General features: G+C 24.2%; 6 protein-coding genes across 6 annotated transcripts; 2 read left to right on the top strand and 4 right to left on the bottom strand.

The window, feature by feature from the left end:
• Positions 1-123: 123 nt before the first annotated feature.
• cgd6_750 (protein phosphatase-1 regulatory subunit 7 alpha2) lies at positions 124-1,146 on the bottom strand (the record flags this gene model as incomplete). Its single annotated transcript, XM_001388269.1, has 1 exon — positions 124-1,146. One exon carries the CDS (start codon positions 1,144-1,146, stop codon positions 124-126), a length of 1,023 nt encoding a protein of 340 aa, XP_001388306.1.
• Positions 1,147-1,589: 443 nt separating this feature from the next.
• cgd6_740 (putative transcription factor with central bZIP transcription factor domain) lies at positions 1,590-2,939 on the bottom strand (the record flags this gene model as incomplete). Its single annotated transcript, XM_627450.1, has 1 exon — positions 1,590-2,939. A coding segment is annotated over one exon (1,350 nt), but the record flags the coding sequence as incomplete, so codon positions are not given.
• Positions 2,940-4,086: 1,147 nt separating this feature from the next.
• cgd6_730 (14-3-3 domain containing protein) lies at positions 4,087-9,900 on the top strand (the record flags this gene model as incomplete). Its single annotated transcript, XM_627449.1, has 1 exon — positions 4,087-9,900. The coding sequence occupies one exon, from the start codon at positions 4,087-4,089 to the stop codon at positions 9,898-9,900; it is 5,814 nt and encodes a 1,937-aa protein (XP_627449.1).
• A 124-nt stretch (positions 9,901-10,024) lies between these two features.
• On the bottom strand, positions 10,025-13,291 carry cgd6_720 (unknown protein; the record flags this gene model as incomplete). The annotated part of the gene is made up of 1 exon (XM_001388268.1): positions 10,025-13,291. The coding sequence occupies one exon, from the start codon at positions 13,289-13,291 to the stop codon at positions 10,025-10,027; it is 3,267 nt and encodes a 1,088-aa protein (XP_001388305.1).
• Positions 13,292-15,547: 2,256 nt separating this feature from the next.
• cgd6_710 (protein with signal peptide plus Thr stretch, possible mucin) lies at positions 15,548-16,918 on the top strand (the record flags this gene model as incomplete). The annotated part of the gene is made up of 1 exon (XM_627448.1): positions 15,548-16,918. One exon carries the CDS (start codon positions 15,548-15,550, stop codon positions 16,916-16,918), a length of 1,371 nt encoding a protein of 456 aa, XP_627448.1.
• Positions 16,919-17,657: 739 nt separating this feature from the next.
• cgd6_700 (ribonucleotide reductase small subunit) lies at positions 17,658-18,677 on the bottom strand (the record flags this gene model as incomplete). Its single annotated transcript, XM_001388267.1, has 1 exon — positions 17,658-18,677. One exon carries the CDS (start codon positions 18,675-18,677, stop codon positions 17,658-17,660), a length of 1,020 nt encoding a protein of 339 aa, XP_001388304.1.
• Positions 18,678-18,871: the final 194 nt, after the last annotated feature.

The raw sequence follows: 18,871 nt of genomic DNA, 5'->3' as shown, positions 1-18,871 counted from the left end.
ATAATTTTTAATTAATAATTTTAGAATGATTAGACTTTTAATTTAACATTTTTGTTTTTTTTATTTTGAAAAAATTTAATTAATATTCACTTAGTTTTGAATTGAATTGAGTATAAATAATTTTTAAGAAGAAGATTGAATAAAATGAATTTCTCCACTTCGATTAATTGGTATTGCATCCAGTTGAGTAATCCAAGGTACAATTTTAATAACAGTTAGTCTATATGCAGGCCCTAACTGGTTTTGAATAGGATTTCTTTCCAAATATAAGGTTTGGAGATTTCTTAAGTTTTTTAAAAGTTCAAGCTGATTAATATCACATATATCGTTATCATTAATCCAAAGCTCTTCTAAAGATTCAATCTTGGATATAGCTTCCAAATTTTGAATTTTATTTCCACCCAAATCTAAGACTTTTAAATTCTGAAAAGAATCAAAGTAGACTTCATCTGGACTAATTAACTGATTATCACTTAAATATAATTCTTGGACATTATTCACATTTTTTGAGAAATTAATTGACCAATTTACAATACGGTTACTCTGTAAACTTATTATTTTGATATTTTGAAATAATGGGATATCATCTAAAGTAGTGATTTTATTTTTTCCAAGCCAAAGTTCCTCCAGCTCACTTAAATGATCAATATTCTCAATAATTCTGATATCATTACTTCCAAGTTCTAGTAATTTTAATTCTTTATTATTATTTAATCCTTGTATGATTTTAATCTTATTATTTGTTAGAAACAGCTTTTTAAGCTTATTTTGATTTTCAAGATTCTCTAGCTTTTTTATTCGATTAAACGACAAATCTAAAACCTCCAAATTAACCAATTTCTCTAAATTTTCAATTTTTTTAATTTTGTTTTGGTAAAGCTCCAAAGTTTTCAATTGTATTAATTCATCCAGATTCTTGATTTTTCTTATATGATTTGAAATTAACATCAGGGATCTTAGTTCCTTGCATTTTGATAAATTTTCGATTTCACCAATTCTTCCACATTGTATATTAATTTCTTCATCATCATCATATACTGGATAGTCTATTCCAATTCTCAAACTTTTTATTGGTTCTTCTTCACTTTCACTATCTTTAGACACATTTTGTGAATTATCTTGTTTGATTTCTTTCTCAGAATTCATATTTTACTTAGGTAAAACTGTAAATCTTGTGGGGGTAAGGTCCTAAACGATCAATAATGAATTCTGAACCGAATGAAAATTTGAAAATTAAACATTAAGTTCTTTACATTAATATTATTTTTATCTTCTTTTCAGTGTTAATTGAGTTGCATTTAGAGCTTTTTTTTTTTAAAAAAAAGGAGGAAATTTTCTTTATTATATTCTTTCTTTAGTATTTATCAATTCAAAATTAATATTTTCTCTCACCGCTTATTGAATTTTTTAATTTTTCCACATTACGTAGTAATATTTTAGCATTGTAAAGCTTAAACATTAAATATATTCAATCAACTGATCTTGTAATATTAAGAAGGAAAATGAGCATTGGTTCCGAATCTCAATTTTCCTATGTTATTTTTTCTTTCCTTATTGAACTCAAATTCAGGTAATCTATAAATCAGAAATTATTTACTGCTTATAAGCATGTCTTCGACAAAATTATTTTGTTTATTCCATGTAACAACTCCACCAACACCAACACTACCAATCCAAGGTAATACATCAATATTAGGATGTATTGTTAATTGATTGCAAAAGTTGTTACTTCTTACAATATTACTATTATTAGCAGTTAAATGATGATTACCATTGGTAGTAGTATTACCATGACCAGTATCACATATGGAATTCCATATCCCAATATTTGAATACTCATCAACAGGAGCAAAATCAAATCCACAATCAATTTCTTGATTTTTAACTCCAATATTATCTATCTTAGTCTTACTTTTTTCATTGAGTAAATTATCATTACAAATAATATTGTGATGATTGATTTCTGTATCTTCATTTCCAAGACTATTTCTATTGTTAACACAATTATTAATGTTATCAATTCTTTTACTTGCGATAATATTTCCATTAATATTACTTAGTTGAGTATTCATATTATAATTAGTAAATCTATATCCATTTTTAATATGTGAAAGCATTCCCTCTTGTTCAAGTATAGCAAATTGTTTAGCTCTAAGTTCTTGTAATTCATTAGTCAATTCAACAATTTTTGCTCTTAGAGATATATTTTCTTGTATTAAATTTTGTCTTTCAATTTTTTGTTTATCTCTATGTTTTTGAGCTGATTGTCTATTTCTAATCATTTGTAATATTTTCTTCTGCATTGAGTGAGGCATAGAATTAAATTCTTCAGAATTTGTATCAATCAAGGAAGTGAATTTAAATGAGCTTGGGTTGTAATTTCTTGTGTTTGGTTCATCATTGTTAATATTAATTAAACTCTTTTGATGATTGATTTCCATTTCTATTTTAGATGATATATTTCTAGAAGATGATGGAATTCTTCTCATTCTTTTTCTTTTGCTACTACTAATTCTTTGTATGACAAGATCATCGATATTTTGACTAATTGATGATTTGCTATTACTTGGAATATTTTTCTCATTTTCATGATTCATTAGAATGTAGTTTTCTTTATTCACTCCTATCATATTCTTACCAATATCAACACTATTGTTACCTGAATCATATATCATTTCACCAATGACTTCACTGCTTCTTGGTGAGCTTAATGTATTATTTGTGGATATTGAAGCCCTATAACTATTAATATGTCTTAAATTATGTTGATGATTAAGTCGATCATTGCTTTGATGATTTGAATGACTACTTTCATCGCTTGTATATGGAGGAGATATTAATTTTCCATTCAATTCATTTTCATAATTCAACATTTGACTGGAATTTTCATTCACATATTTGTGTTTTTTTGGAGTAATGTTTTGATTATTCATCTTTATTTAATTATTTATATATATTTATACATGTATATATGTATAAATATATATAATATATATATATATATATATATATATATATTACATATATGTTATTTGTATTGTTAATTAATTATTAAAAAAATATAAGTTAATTATTGTTTTATTCTTTCATTCAAGTCCGATTTTTCTTTATTCCCACAAACTTTAACTGAAACAAATTTTTTTTTATTAATATAATCCAAGCTCTGATTTAACTCAGATAATCAATATGCTTGAATACACATAAGATACTTCTCTTATTCACAATTTATTGAATAATTTTTAAAAAATTTAATAATAATAAAAATAATATTAGTAATAGTTTTGTTTTATCTGTAAAATTACAGCAATAATAGTAATATTCGTATTATTAATTCTTTCTGTTTTTTTTACTTTTTTTTTTAATATTGAATTATTCCAAGCTATCTTTAACTGTTTCTCTTCGTATAATAATGATTATTTATTACTATTACTTTTATTATTATTTATTATTATTAATATATTTATATTAATTTCTTAATTATTCTTTAAAGAAGGAAAAAAAATTTAACTGTTTTTTGTTCCAAATGTAAAAGTATTAAATAAAAAACACGTGTATTGCATGCATCTGCATAAATTTTGTGCATGCTGTCAACAAAAATTATTTTCCACATGCATTATTTTTGATACCGGTGTTAATATTTATGTGGACAAAAAAAATATTGCATTATAGGGAGAAAAAAATTAATGTTAAAAAAATAAATGTATTAAAACATAAGTAAAGAAATATTTTAGGTTTAGAAGTTTAATGGTATTAATTAATAATTTAATTGAGAGGGAATTTCAAACTAAGTAAAAAAAATTTCTCTATAAAGTGGATAATATTTTATAAATGAAGTGTTCTTTTTCAATGTAAATATTGACATGTTATTTTGCCGGGTTTATTTAAGCTTTAAAGGTGAGTACCCCACAGAAAGTACATGTAAAATAAAAAAGCGGGGAAGGAAAATTGAAAAATACACTGCAAAATATATTTAACAGGAATATACAAAAATTATTAAAGTAACAGAGATTAAAAGTCTAGAATATTAAGATTTTGTGGATGGGTAAGACAAGAATCTCTGTAATTTAAAGTTAAAAGGAAAAAAGTATGAATAAAAGACATACTCAAAGAATCGAAGTTGCTGCAAATTTGGACAAAAATACAAAAAATGTTGAATTGAGTAGTAATTCATCAGCTAGAAGAAAATTAATAAATGGCAACAGTGCTTCAAGACGCGTTTTTGGAAGTGCAAGGAGGAATTCAGTTCCAAGATTAAGTAGCTTCTCTTTACAAGAATTTGATTTAGAAAATGAGGAATTTGATTGTTGGGAATATTATTCAAAAATAGAAAAGGGTTTAATTGATGTTAATAATGAAATTGATGATATAGTTATTGACAATTCAAAGCTTGAAAGTTATGTAAAGTTATTTAATGTATTTTATTCAAGTTTAATTTCTGGAAATGGTAATTATTTGATTGAAATGTCAAATTATTGGGAAAATTTAATAAAAAATTTAGAGGAAATTTCTGAAATGAATAAATCGGTCTTTGAAAAATTAATAAAATCATTTATTGGGAGACTTTTTATTAATATTTGTTCTTTTGATGATGCTAAATCCTATTATTCAGCTATGATTTATTTATTGATTTCAATTTTACCTAATAGACCTCAACTTATAACCAGTATTAAACCTTTCATTATTAGAAAGATAATTGAAATGATCAATGAGAACCAAATAAAAAAACAATCTTCTCAAAAAAAACAAACAAAGAAAAGTAAAAAAATTACAAGCAAGAAAAAAAAATCAAGACATAATGATGAATCTGATTCTAATTTTGATTCTGAATTTGAAGATGAGAAAGAAAATAACTTTTCTGGAATAGAAAAAATACGAATGAGCTCTAAAGTTGATAATCAATATGATAATATTAATTATTTCGATAGAATTGATAATGATCGTGAAAATAACTATTTCGAACAAGATGAAGGGGATATTGGAGCAGATGTTAGCTTAATTCTCCAGCTTAAATTATTAAATTGTCTTATTGCATTTTGCAAGTATTTAGATATTTCTAATAACTTGGCTCAAACAGGTCTGGAAGGTTTAAATGAGTTAATTGAAGGTATGTCAGACCTTTTAATTTGTAATGATAATTTTCCTAAGAACAGTCAATGTAATAATGAAATATCAAACTTATCAACAATTATTTCAAGGATGAATGATTACTTAATCAATAATTCACCAGGAATAACTTCATTTTTACAAGAAAAAAACGATTATAATATTTCACGAATAATTACTATTGGAATTATACTTTTATTTATCAATATTGGTGAAAATAGATATATTAAAGTAAAATCTACTAATGGGGATATTATTCGAAGATTTAGAGCTGCAAGAATAGAAAATAGATATTTTGAGATTGTTATATATTCATCAATTATTCTTTTAAGGAGAATGATACCGTTAACTCTCCTGGGAAGTGAGAATTCTCTTACAAATAATATTGGTTCTTCTTCAAACATTGGTTCTAAAACTCTATCTCAATCTCAGACTTTGCTAATTCAAAAAATATTCAACTTAATTAAAGAAATTACCATTCTATTTCCAGAGATTTCTCATCCTAATATATTATTTATCATTAATAAGATTATTGAAATTCAATATGGTGCTTACTCTAACAGTAAAAAAAATTCTAAAGAAAAATCCCCACAAAAGAATAAATCTAAGAAAAAAAGTAAAATTCTAAAAATAGGTAATTACGATGAAGACGACGAAGATATTGACGAAGATGTTGACGAAGATCATCATGAAGATGAAGAATTAACTATTAGAGATGAGGATTTACTGCTAGAAGTATCTGAGGAAATGGAAAAATCTAAAAGTGATGAAGTAGAAGTTGAACAGATTGGTGGTGTAGAGATTTTAGAGCAACTAAAGAAGAGAATTTCTCATCTGAAAGACAAAGAGTTTTATTATATTGACAATGTAGTTTTCAAATGTTTTGAAAATAATGAACATTCTTCTGAAAATGATATCTTTCTAAATGATCCAATTTTAGGATACATTTTCTCAGTCTACTTATTATTAAGCGAAAAATCAGAAGCAAGGCAAAATATTTTAGACCAAATACATACTAATTTGATTCCAGCTTTAATTGAAGTGGCTGAAACAAAGAATTCAACAAAAATGTTATTATTTGATATTTTGAAGCAGACTTTATTCAACTCTGAAGAAAATCCTGTTGGAGGTATTAAAGAGGTCAACTCTTTTATTTCATTCTTATCCAATTACAGAATTGAATATAATATTAATACAGTAAAAGAAATTGATCAGAAGATTATACAAAAAATTAATGCATTTCCATTCAAGTTTCCACAATTATTATATAGAAGAATTATCTCAATTCTACCAATTATGTTCCATTCTTCCAAACCAAATTATAGAATTATTGCTATTGATATTGCTGGACATATATTACAACTTCATTCTTCTATTGAATTATTATCAGTATTTATTCAAAATATTTCAACAAAATTACCTTTAAATGAACTTACTTCTAAAAATCAATCCAAAATAAATATTATTGAAAGACAAATCATTATTTTTAATAAAATGATTTCTATTGTATTCGAGATTTTTCAAGATAATATTAATTTTGTTATTCCTAATGAACAATTCCAATCTCCTAGACATACTCAAAATAATGCTGATCTTGATTTAAGAGGTGAGATTGTTAATAATTCTTCAAGACGCAATAGTAGTGCTAGACAAAGTATTGAATGGTCTGGAATAACTATCGATCATCATCATCAATCAAATTTTACAAATATTCTTAACTTTGCTCAAGGAGAAATGGCTATTCAACTTTATAATTTGGTCATCTTCTTATTGGAAAGAAAAAAAGATATTTCTCCAAATATTAGAATTAAATCTGTTACAATGATTTCGTCAATAATTTCTTCAGCTTGTGAAATTTATCAAGCATTAAATGAAGAAATGGTTCAAGTTACTATTGAGGGACTTACTATTTTACTTGGAGATTTTGGAACTAATCATAATAATGGTCATTATTGTTATCATACAAAAAATGATAATGCATTAATTCCTTTTGTTCAATTAATTCTTGACTATATTTCTGATGAAAAAGCTATTTGTAGGAAAGGTTCTTTAATATTATGGGATTCACTATTTTGTTATTTAAAGTTAAAAAAAGTTCCAATTCCAAGTCTAAAGAAATATTTATTAACTCTATTTAAAAACACATTAACTGATTCATCTATTCTTGTTAGAAGACATTCACTTCAAAGTTTAAATACTTTATATAATTATTCTCCACAATTAAAATGGGTATCAAATTTATGGATTAATTATGGATTACCAACAATTATGGATAGTGAAAATTTTTTAGTTGATAAAACTACAGAAATATGTTATAATATGTTATTGGAACAAATGAAAAAATTAACTGAATTTATTAAGAATTATAATCCCAGTAAAATTCATATTAATAATTATATTAAAGAAATAAACCAAGAATATCTATTTTCTTGGATTTCTTTAAAAAGTCAAAAAGAAAATCAAATACAAATTATTAATTTGTATAGAATATGTATTCGAAACATATTGAGAAAATATCCTTTGGTTTTACAACCATTAATCCAATTTTTAAATATATTTATTGAGTTCTTTACACTCGTTTTACAATCAAATAATAGTATGGAAATACAACCAAATAATCAAGATAATAATAATAATAATAATAATAATAATAATAATGATAAATTTGAATTTCCAGATTTACCTTTTGTTATAATGGAAGAGATTTACACTTACATAAACCAAAATAATGTCAATCAAACACAAAAAGATAATATCTTTGTTTTAACTCAGAAAATATATGATATTATGACAGAATATATTGTAGGAGAAGAGGAAGAAAGAAATCCAATCATTAGTAKKGTCATTTCAGMAAAWRRKKTAYYRASAATCATTAATTCATTATTTGAAATATTCAAGTTATTCTTAACAACATATTTTCATAATAGAAAAAATAAAAATATACTTGCAAGTCCTGATAATGTAAAACTTATTTCTCTATATGAAAAGATTATTTTTATCAAGCCTATATTCTATTCAAGATTAACAAAAACTTTGATTATTTATCAATATCCATCACAATTATTATCATTATCTGGATATCAATGCTATTTACTTAAGAAAATTATTTCTTCATCATCTCTTTCAACTATCATTTATATTTTATATTTATGGGATGAACTTAATACAGAAAAAAAATCTAAAAAGGAAATTAAACAAACAAATTTAATGGATTTCATTAATTCTTTATTTAAATTTGGTAATACTTCAAAAGAAGAAATTATATCTGAATTTAATAATTGTATTATACCAAATATCAATAATGAAATTAAATGTATTGAAACTATTTATTTAAGTTCGATAATATTACTTTATACTCAACTTAAAGGTGGAAATCATCATGAAATGCTTAATATAAGAATTTTAGGTGAACTCTTTCTTTTAAATTATACAATTACAAATATGAATATTAACAATTCAAAAAAAATGAATGAAATTTCATTAATATCTTCAATTGATTCAAACAATATAGAAAAATTGATGCCTTATTTGGAAGAATTATATAAAAGATTTAAAAATATGCTTTTTGAAAAGAAAAATAATGGAAATGAATCAATTTCTTATTTAGAATCAAATTTAAGTATCTTAATTTTGGTTCTTGGACAAGCAAGCTATTCTACTAGTAGTATTGCTAAAAGAGTAATAATACAATATATGGTTGCAGAATTACAAGATCATAATTCACCTCTTTCTATAAGAAATAATATATTAATAATATTACATGATTTATATATTCTACATACACCTTTGGTTGATCCTCATTTAATCAGTATGTTTAATATTATTGTTAAAGAAAGAAAACAAATTACTCCAGAATCAAAAGATTTTAATTTTATACTCAGAAAACAATCACTTTTATTACTTTCTGATTTAATTGGACAAGGTTATATCAAATTAAGAGGATCTTATTTACTTAGATTATTACATTCTCTTGTGGATAGAGATCATAATATCAGAAATATTGCACATGGAGTATTTGAGAGAATTCTAATAAAAACAAATGTTTCCATTCTAGTACAGAATTTTGTTGAAATTTTATGTTATTTAAATAATTGGATTGATCATCCAAGTATTAAATCATGGAATTTACGAGAAAAAATGGTTTCTACAAAACATTATTCTGGATCACCTGAAGACTTTGATGAAAATGAAAAGAATTATATATTAAAATTTGTATTTAATCATTTAAGTGATAAACAAAAACATGAAACTATTACAAGAATTGTACATGATTTTCTTGCTTTATTTATTGATCAAAGTAGTATTGTAACATTACCAGAATCATATGAACATAATAATGGAAAGACTTTGAAAGATGCTTTAGCTTTATTATATTCACCAGATTTATGTATATATCATAAATATTCAAAAAGATCATATACTAGTGGAAATAATCATTCAACAAGATCTTCTTCTAAATTAGAAAATACAAATTATTCTATAGAAAATGATCATTTAGATATGACCAATATTACAGAATCATCATTTACAAAAGAATCTGATCATTATGATGGAAATAAGACAGGAACATCAAATGTATTAAAAGAATTAATTCAAGCTAGTTTAGCCATTGATATTATTCCAACTTTATTATCTTTAAAACACTTAATGAAACAATCATGTTCACCATTTATTAAAGATATTCATAAATGTATTGGAGAACTTTTGAAAGACTATAGAAATAACCTTTCAAGTATTATTCAAGATACTACATTAATTAAAGAGCTTGAATATGATTTTAATATGGGATATATATAGAAGTTTTTTTTCCATTTTTAATTATTATTATTATTTTTAAAAAATGATATATCCAAGATATTTTATTTCTTTTAAATAATAATTAAAAAAGGAAAAAAAAAGGACCCATATATATTATTTGTTCTTAATGTTTGCATTTGTCAAAGTAAATATGAAGTTGATTAAATAATTGATTAATTAATAGAGTACCAAAAATATCAAATAATACAAGAAGTATTAGAATTGATTGATAATATTTACTTTGTAAAGTTACCAATGAAAATAATATATTTAAATGTGGAAATATTCCTAGAATTGAAGTAATTAAGAATGAAATAACTAAAGCTGAAGTGTAAATAAGATATTTATTTTCAGATAATGGAGTAGTAAATGGATGACCTTGTGCATTTGAAAGAAAACAAGCTAAGTGACAAGCTGTATATAAATAATACATTGTTGTATTAATAATATTTGGTTCAAAAGGTCCATCAATATTTGTTGAATAGTTTAATGGCATTAAAGAATATGAAATTTTCCATCCAAAATAAATAACAAATAAATGAATTAATGCTTGAATAATAAATGATAAAAATATCATAGGACTGAAAATACTATTTGGTGGTTTTTGTGGAACAAGCTTTTTAGCTGGCTTGTTTTTAAGTACAAGAAAGAATAAGCCACTCATAATAATGGATTCTACAGTAGTTTGAAAATCACCAAATTTAACTCCATCATGAGCTAATACACTCATAGAAAATGCAGATACAATACTATTTAATCCCATTAATTTATACATTAATAATACTGTGGTTAAAGTTGATCTTCCATATCTAACAAGTTTAATAATACAATTGGGAGATTCACCTTTATATGTAAAAGGTGAAGCAATAGAAGCATCTCCAAGTTTTACTTTTGGTATTTCATCCATATTTTGGAATTCTTTCAAGATTTCTTGTTGAATTTGAGCTTTTGTAAGCTTTTCACCACGTCTAATTCTGGCTTCAATATCTTTTTTAATTTCAAAAAAGTTGGATTTTTGATTTTTTTTAATATTAAATGGAGAATTATTATTATCTTTATTATTAGAATCTGATGATGATTCATTTGAAAGAAGAGAAATACCAACATGAGAATGTTTTAAAGCACCAACATCATTGGTACCATCTCCACACATTAAAGTCATATTACCCATATTATTATAAAGATTAATAAGAGTTTGTTTATTTTTTGGAGACATTCTTGCATATATTTTTGTAAATAAAAGAAATTGTTCAAGTATTTTGGTTTCTTTGAAGTCTTCAATAAAAGATTGGAATACATTACCAGTAATACCAATATTAAATTCATTATTAATATGAATTAAATGAGTTAAATTATTATCAAATTTATTAAAAATATTACCATTTGAATATTTCCATATATAATTAATATGATTAGAGTTTTCATTATCAGATTTTGATAAAATGAGTATATCTTTACAATTATTGGTAATTGATACATTTTTTGCAACATGGAAAGCTGTAAGAATATTGTCACCAGTAATCATAATACATTGATGATTACTTTGATTAAGTTCTTGAATAACAGATTTGGAATGTTTTTTAATTGGACAATATAATGCAAGAAAACCACAAAATATTAAATCATTTTCAAAGAATTCTCTTTTTAAATGATGATTATTAACTTCATTAATACAAGAATATTTTGAACCAAGTGCTAATATACGATACCCTTTTTTAGTACATTCATGTACAACATTTTTGTATAAATTTTGATCAAATTCTGGATCTTTTTTAAAGAATTGAAGCATCATTTCTGGACTTCCTTTAGAAATGACAAGACCATAAGTTTTTGGATCAGGTTTTGAAAGACTTTTATGAAATTTTACAGAATGAGACGGAGATAGAGATTGAGATGAAGATGAAGAAGTTTGAGATTTACTTGATGATGAATTTTGTTTTTCTGAAGGAATATGCAAAATTCCAATATTGGTCATTCTTTGTTCTTCTGGTGAAAAAGGATATCTTCTAACTATTGAAAATGTTGAATTATCTTTAATGTTATGATAATTATTTTCAGATGAGTGATGAATTCTCCAGGATGATTTCTTTTTGATGGATTTTTCCATAGGATCTCCAACCAAGGTCTTTCCATTAAGTGAAAGTCCATTACAACATCCCATAATAAGATCAGATAAATATGGTATATCAACAGAAGAATTGGATATTGGTTCTGATCCCAACACTTGCCTTGATCCCGATACTGATGCTAACTTTTTATTGTTCATCTCATCCTTATCTTCATTGTTATTACTATACTTATCATTATCATCAAAAGTAATACAAGAAGTATCATCATTATTATACAAGTTAATTCCAAATAATCCATGTGGTATCATTTTATCACTAGTTAAAGTACCAGTTTTATCAAAAGCACATATTCTAAGTTTACCAGCAAATGGAATTCTAAATGGTTCAGTACAATAAATCTTTTTTTTGGTTAATTGAACAACTGCCATAGTTACAGCAACAGAAAGTGTGATGGGGAATTCTGGAGGAATAACTGAAGTTATAATGTGAATGCAGGAGATAATTAATTTGAATTTATTTCTGGAAGGATCATTAATTCCATAATAAAGTACATAAGAAGATGCTATTAATGAGCAAAAAATTAACATCATTAAGAAAATTAGTGATTCAAGACTGTTAGATGAGATCTTTTCAGCTGATGATGAAATTGTACGGATTAATTTTCCTTGATAAGTATTAAATCCAGTTCTAAGAACATATCCAATACAAATCATTTTATCATTATCATATTTAATGTAAGAAGAAGTGACATTATTATTATACTTTTCATTAAAGTTCATTGGATTCTTAATAGAGTTCATATTATCAACATTATAACAATTATGGTATTCATTTGAAATCTTTTTAATAATAGATTGGAACTCTTTATTTTCTGTAACAATTGAAGATCTTGTAAGTATAATATTGGTACCTGCAAATATTACATGATTTTTAAATCCATCAATATCAAAAGTCTTTTCATTCAATTTATTATCTTGTTCATTTTCATCTTCGTCATTATTCATTGATACTTTCATTTTTGGAGTACATTCACCAGTAAGCATTGCTTCATTTACAGTAATACTTCCAGATAATAATACAAAATCACAAGGAGCAATAGAAACTGCTTCTTCATCTTGATTATTATTATTATTATTTTCATCAAAATTCTTATTTTTTAAAGAATTGGAAGAAATTGTGGATGAAATTGCAATAATATCACCAGGTAATAAATGATCAGTATTAATATATTTCCAAGTATATTCTCTATATACAAGAATAAAACATGATGGTCTTCTCATATTTCTAACTTCATCAGATTCTTTAAGTCTTCTAAATACCATTTGAGCCTCTTAAGTACATAACATAAATAAAGTAAATAAACTCATTTGCCAATATTCATCAAGTATCCATAGTAATACACAAAATATTTGAAATAAGAAAAAAGGTGATATAATTTGTTCAATAAATAAATCCAGAAATTTTTCTTTTGGTATTTCATAATTATTAATTCCATATAAATTATTATGAAGTATAATTTCATTCATATTTAAACCACCTTTATGTATTAATTGATCAAAATATGATTTTATTGGAAGATTTATTGGATAATTTGCTTTAATAAAAGTTTCTTTTGATTTATTATATATAAAAGTTTTCTTTTCATAATTAATCAATTTTATCCAATTAATATTTGAAGAATTTGGTAATAAATTGGAATTATCACTTTTATTAATATTTTTTAAAAGAATTTTCTCAATTTCTGATTTATATTTATAATAATCAATTGCATCAACTTGTATAATAAAAGATTTGTTCATATTAATAATTGAACATGATTTAATTTTTGTTAAAGAATAAAAATCTTTAAGTTTTCCAACATGTTCAATACATGTTGAATATTTTAAAGGACAAAGTTCACTTGGATATTTGGAACTATTTACCATAATATGTGTAGTGGTTTTATTATTTAAACTTGTACAAGTTCCATTTGATTTTTTTTTTATTTTACTAAAACAAATAATACTTTTAAATTTCAAATTCCATTGAGTCATAAGAAAAGTTAATAAATTTATTAAAATTGTGATAAAAATTGCAACAATATATTTAATTGGAACATTATCAATAATAAGTTGTAATTCTTCACTTAAATTTGAATCATCCAATTCAGAAGCATTTAAATAATTTGTATTATTTGATATTAAATCATTAAATATTTCATTATTTTGTACTGGTACCGAATTTATGGTATTATTTAAATTATTAAGATTTTGTATGAAATTTATTAAATAAATGAATGAATCAAAAACATCTTTATAAGTGATTGTTTTACTTAAACTGAAGATTTCTCCTAATAAGATTGAAATTAAAACAATATAAATAGTAATGAATGGAAATACATCCAATCTGAATATAGAATTATTCAATCTTCTATATTCAGTGAATGTGTATTTTGACATTTTTTTTTAACTTGATTTCTTTACTTTCTTTCTTTCTTTCCTTTTCTTTTCCCCTTTATTTTTATCTTTCTCTTAAAAAAAAAGAAGATAATATTTTAAATTCTAAATATAAATAATATTCTTTCCAATTTAATAATTTCACCTATTGAAATCTATTATTACACGGAATTTGAAGAAATGTAATTGATTTATTATAGCTAATATTCAAGATTAAATATATATATTTATATACAAATATATATATCTATATATATTTGTATAAATGAAGAATATATTTATTTCATAAAAAGTTTTATCAATTATTTCATGAAAAAAAATTTTATTATTAATGATTGGTCAATTAAATTAAATAATCTTTTTTTTACCCCCTTTTTTTTTCTTTTTCTTTATGATCATAAATAATATTTGGGTATCGACCCGCCTTTTTATAGAATATTTGATTTATTTCATTACCCTCACGTGTTTACAAACATAATTTTTTTTTTTCTTTTAATAAAAAGTATTATTTACTTAATTAAACAAAATTTGAAAAAGAAAAACATGGAAAGATTAAAGAAATAGCTAAAGAGAAAATATAATACATTATTGTATTGATTAATTTATGGATTAATAATTTTTTTTAATTTTTATTTCTTTATTATTATTATTTTTTTAAATAAATTACATTATATCTAAAATCCTAGTACTTTATTAATAGTAAAATGAATTATTGTCCACATAAATGCATGCATGCATTTGTTTTTAAAAAAGAATTTAAAGAACACGTAATATAAATATTAGAAATGCGGGAAGAGGTGAAGGGGGGGGGAGGAATGGTGCATGCGCATGCACATGTGGAAATAGTAAATAAATAGAATTAGAGGTAAAATTATTATTATTTCTTATTTTAAAAAAAATTAAGGAGTGTAATTAGAGGATTAATCTCGAAATAGAGAAAATATTAAATAATGATATTAATTTATTATAATTGGGATGAAAAAGTTATATATAAAAATGAGAAGATAATAAGATTGGAATAAATTAGAAAATTGTCAAATTTGACAATAAATTGGGAAATAATTTAAAGTGAGAAAGTAAAGTAAAAAGGAGAAAAAAAAAAAGGATTAAGAATAAATTATTTAAAAAACTATTAATATTAAGATGATGAATATTAGTAATAATATATTTAAGGTATCTATATTTTACTTTGTTTTGGGTTTAATTTTGGATTTTGGTAAAGTTAGTTGTATTCCAACAGGAATTTCTTCTTCATTACCACAACAAGGCTCTTCATTTCAACCAAATTCTGGTGGGAATATGGATTCATTTAGAAATAGAGCACAATTACTTTCAAAAAGAGTTGTTGATCCATTAATGAATAGAGGAGATAGATTTTCACAAAATGTAAATAGTTTATCAGATTCTAATGATCAAAGAGTTGAATCTAAATCATTTAATATTCCAGGTATTCCAATATTTGGAGGACCAAGAGTTGAAAATAGAAATTATTTAACTCTTCCTTTTACAAGAGATGGTCATTGTGAAAAAGGTACAATTTACAATATAACGAGTGTTGATGATTTAATACAAAATAGTCGTGATTTAATGTGTATTTTGGAAGTTGGTTTACAACCTGATGTAATTCCAACTGGTATGATGTATGGTACAATGTTGGATTTATTAACAGATACAAGAGATATTGATATGAGAGGTATTGAGAAATTTTGGGGAGGTAAATTTGCTGCAAAAGGTGCATGTAATAGGGCTCAAGATGAAGTTGTATTTGGATATAATATGGTTAAGGGTAAATTTGTTGTTCCTTCTATTATGTCTCTTAATAGTTTGCCACAACATTGTAGTTTAGCAACTGCTGAACATCAAGATAATTCTCAATCACTTATTTTGGATTATATGACAGATAAGAATGAAGTATGTAGAGCAGAGACTTATACTAATGGTCCATTCTTTGGTAAATCTGAGCATGTGAATGTTTGTGCTATTGTAAAAGCTGTTGGCCGTCAACCAGATGGTGGATTAATTTTACTTGGTAGAGGTTTGAGTTATCCATCATTAAAACCAAATGTTAATCCAACAGGATTAATTACAGTTTTATTCTTTGCTGTGGTTACTTATGATAATGTATTACCAGAATTTATTTCTGGCACTCCTTTGGAACCATTACCTTCTTCATTTGATTATAGACTTGTTGGTATTGATAAAGATAACAATTCATTTTTCCCAGCTTTTGGAATCTTTAACAAGGGAGATGCTTTGGCTTTAAATAACTTTACAAATAAGTTTGGTCCACCTATTCCAGTACCTACAACTTCTACATCAACAACTTCTACATCATCAACTTCTACATCAACTACTACTACAACCACAACTACCACAACTACTACAACTACAACTACCACAACTACAACTACCACAACTACAACTACCACTACTACCACTACCACTACTACAGAGGTTGCTGAATCAGCTAGAATCCAAAATCCAAACTCTAGAAGATTAATGGTAAGATCTTAAATACAAATTTCAAATGGCGCCAATAACATGTATATAATGCCTGCATGAATGAATTCCATTCAAAAATGTATATTTGATAATATATTAAATGGAATTGGGCGGGAAGCTTTGACACGTCATTTTTTTATAGTGGAGAAAAAATAAATGAAAAGTTGAAAAAAAAGGGTTATGATATGAAAGATTTATTGTTTTAAACATTATTGTTATTTTTGAAATAAAAGATTGAGTTGAGTTGATTTTAAACATAATTTATTTTTACAGGAAAAATATATGTAAAATATAATAACAATAATATATGGACACTTTATATAGTTATTAGGATAATAAATAAATTTAGTGTCAAAAGAAAAATATCTATTTCCTTATTTATTTTACTTTCAATGTTTATATATATTATTATTAGTTCATATATTTATTCTCTATTCTCTATTCCTATTTTCTTTTTTTTAATAGTTTTAATATCTTTTACTTCTATTTCAAATCAATTGTTTAATATTTCGATTTGGATCTTCATATTATGTTAAGTAATAAAAGATTAAGAATTAATATAAACAATTTGAATTATTAATAACATTAATATATTATTTTCTAATAATTATAGATAATAATTAGTAAGAATCAAAAAAAAAACTRRKKWTMCAGTGTGAATTAGAAATCTTGAGAAGTTGACAATTGATTGCTAAAAATTTCTAGGTAAGCTTTATAATGAGCAGCTTTAAGAGTTTGTGTAAGAGTTTGTCTAGCAACAGCTTCTTCTTGAGAAGGAGCACGGAAAATCGTTCATAATATTTATGAATGGATTAGAAACATTGAATTGTCTTGGATACTTTAAATCTACAAGTATTTCATCAGCATTAAATAAAAGAAAAGCAACAATATCTTCTCTTTCAATTTGAAGAACTTGTGGATCTACAATTGAAAATATAAAGTTCTTCTCTAACATAATAGCTTGCTCTAATAAATTAACTACTTGATCATTACTTGGTTTAGTTTTCATAGATTTTGCAATACTTAAACAAAACTCAACTTGATATTGTTCATCTCTACGTATTCTATCTAAACCATCACAAAGTTGAGTAGGTAATTCAGATTCTGATATATTTCTCATTGAAAAAGATAATCTAAGTAAATGAATACTAGATGAGAATATCTTTTTAATTATTACATAATAGATAAGTTTTTCACTAAATAAAGTATCTTCATCGTAAAAATTACCAACTAATTCCTTCATTTTTGTAAAATCTTCTAATTCATTCAATTTCTTCTCTAAATTATATTCATATTCTTCTTTAGATATTTTACTATTTAAATTATTCTCATCCTTCTTTTCCACTTCATCTGTCCTTTCAATCTTTTCCTTATTTTTACGTATCATTTCAACATAATTCATAAATAATTCCTTATATATATTCTCCATACACATTGTAAATGAAAAGTAACCTCTTGCTTCTGGTACTTGTACTTGTCCTAATAATTCACATGTTAACAATACAGTATCTAAGCATGTATTATCAATATAAATACGTTTTGCAAAGGCCATTTCAATATAATCAAGTAATTTTTCGTCCATATTCATTAATTTTGTCTTATCTTCCATTGGTGATATTACTTCTGCTGTCCAAAATGATACCTCATATTTTTTATACAAACTCCATAATCTACTATATTTTATTGGAAATAAAACCCATCTAAAAGGATTATCTAATAAGATTGATTCATTTTTTTGCTGTTCTAATAATTCTTTCTTTGATTCATTCATTTTTTTCTCCTTTAATTAATTAATTTGATTCAAATTTTTTTATTTTTCTTGTTTTTTATTTTTTTTTTGTGTGCAAAAAATTGATGAAAAAGAGGGGAGAGTGAGTATACCGGGTACCTATACGCCGTCTCATACTTGAAAATATTTAGAGAAAAAAAAAGAATTTTTGAATTTTTCTTTCCTATTTATTTTTT

Source organism: Cryptosporidium parvum, chromosome 6 (genome assembly GCF_000165345.1).
Source record: "Cryptosporidium parvum Iowa II chromosome 6, whole genome shotgun sequence".
Lineage (NCBI taxonomy): Eukaryota > Apicomplexa > Conoidasida > Eucoccidiorida > Cryptosporidiidae > Cryptosporidium > Cryptosporidium parvum.
This window is presented reverse-complemented; position numbering and strand designations above follow the sequence as displayed.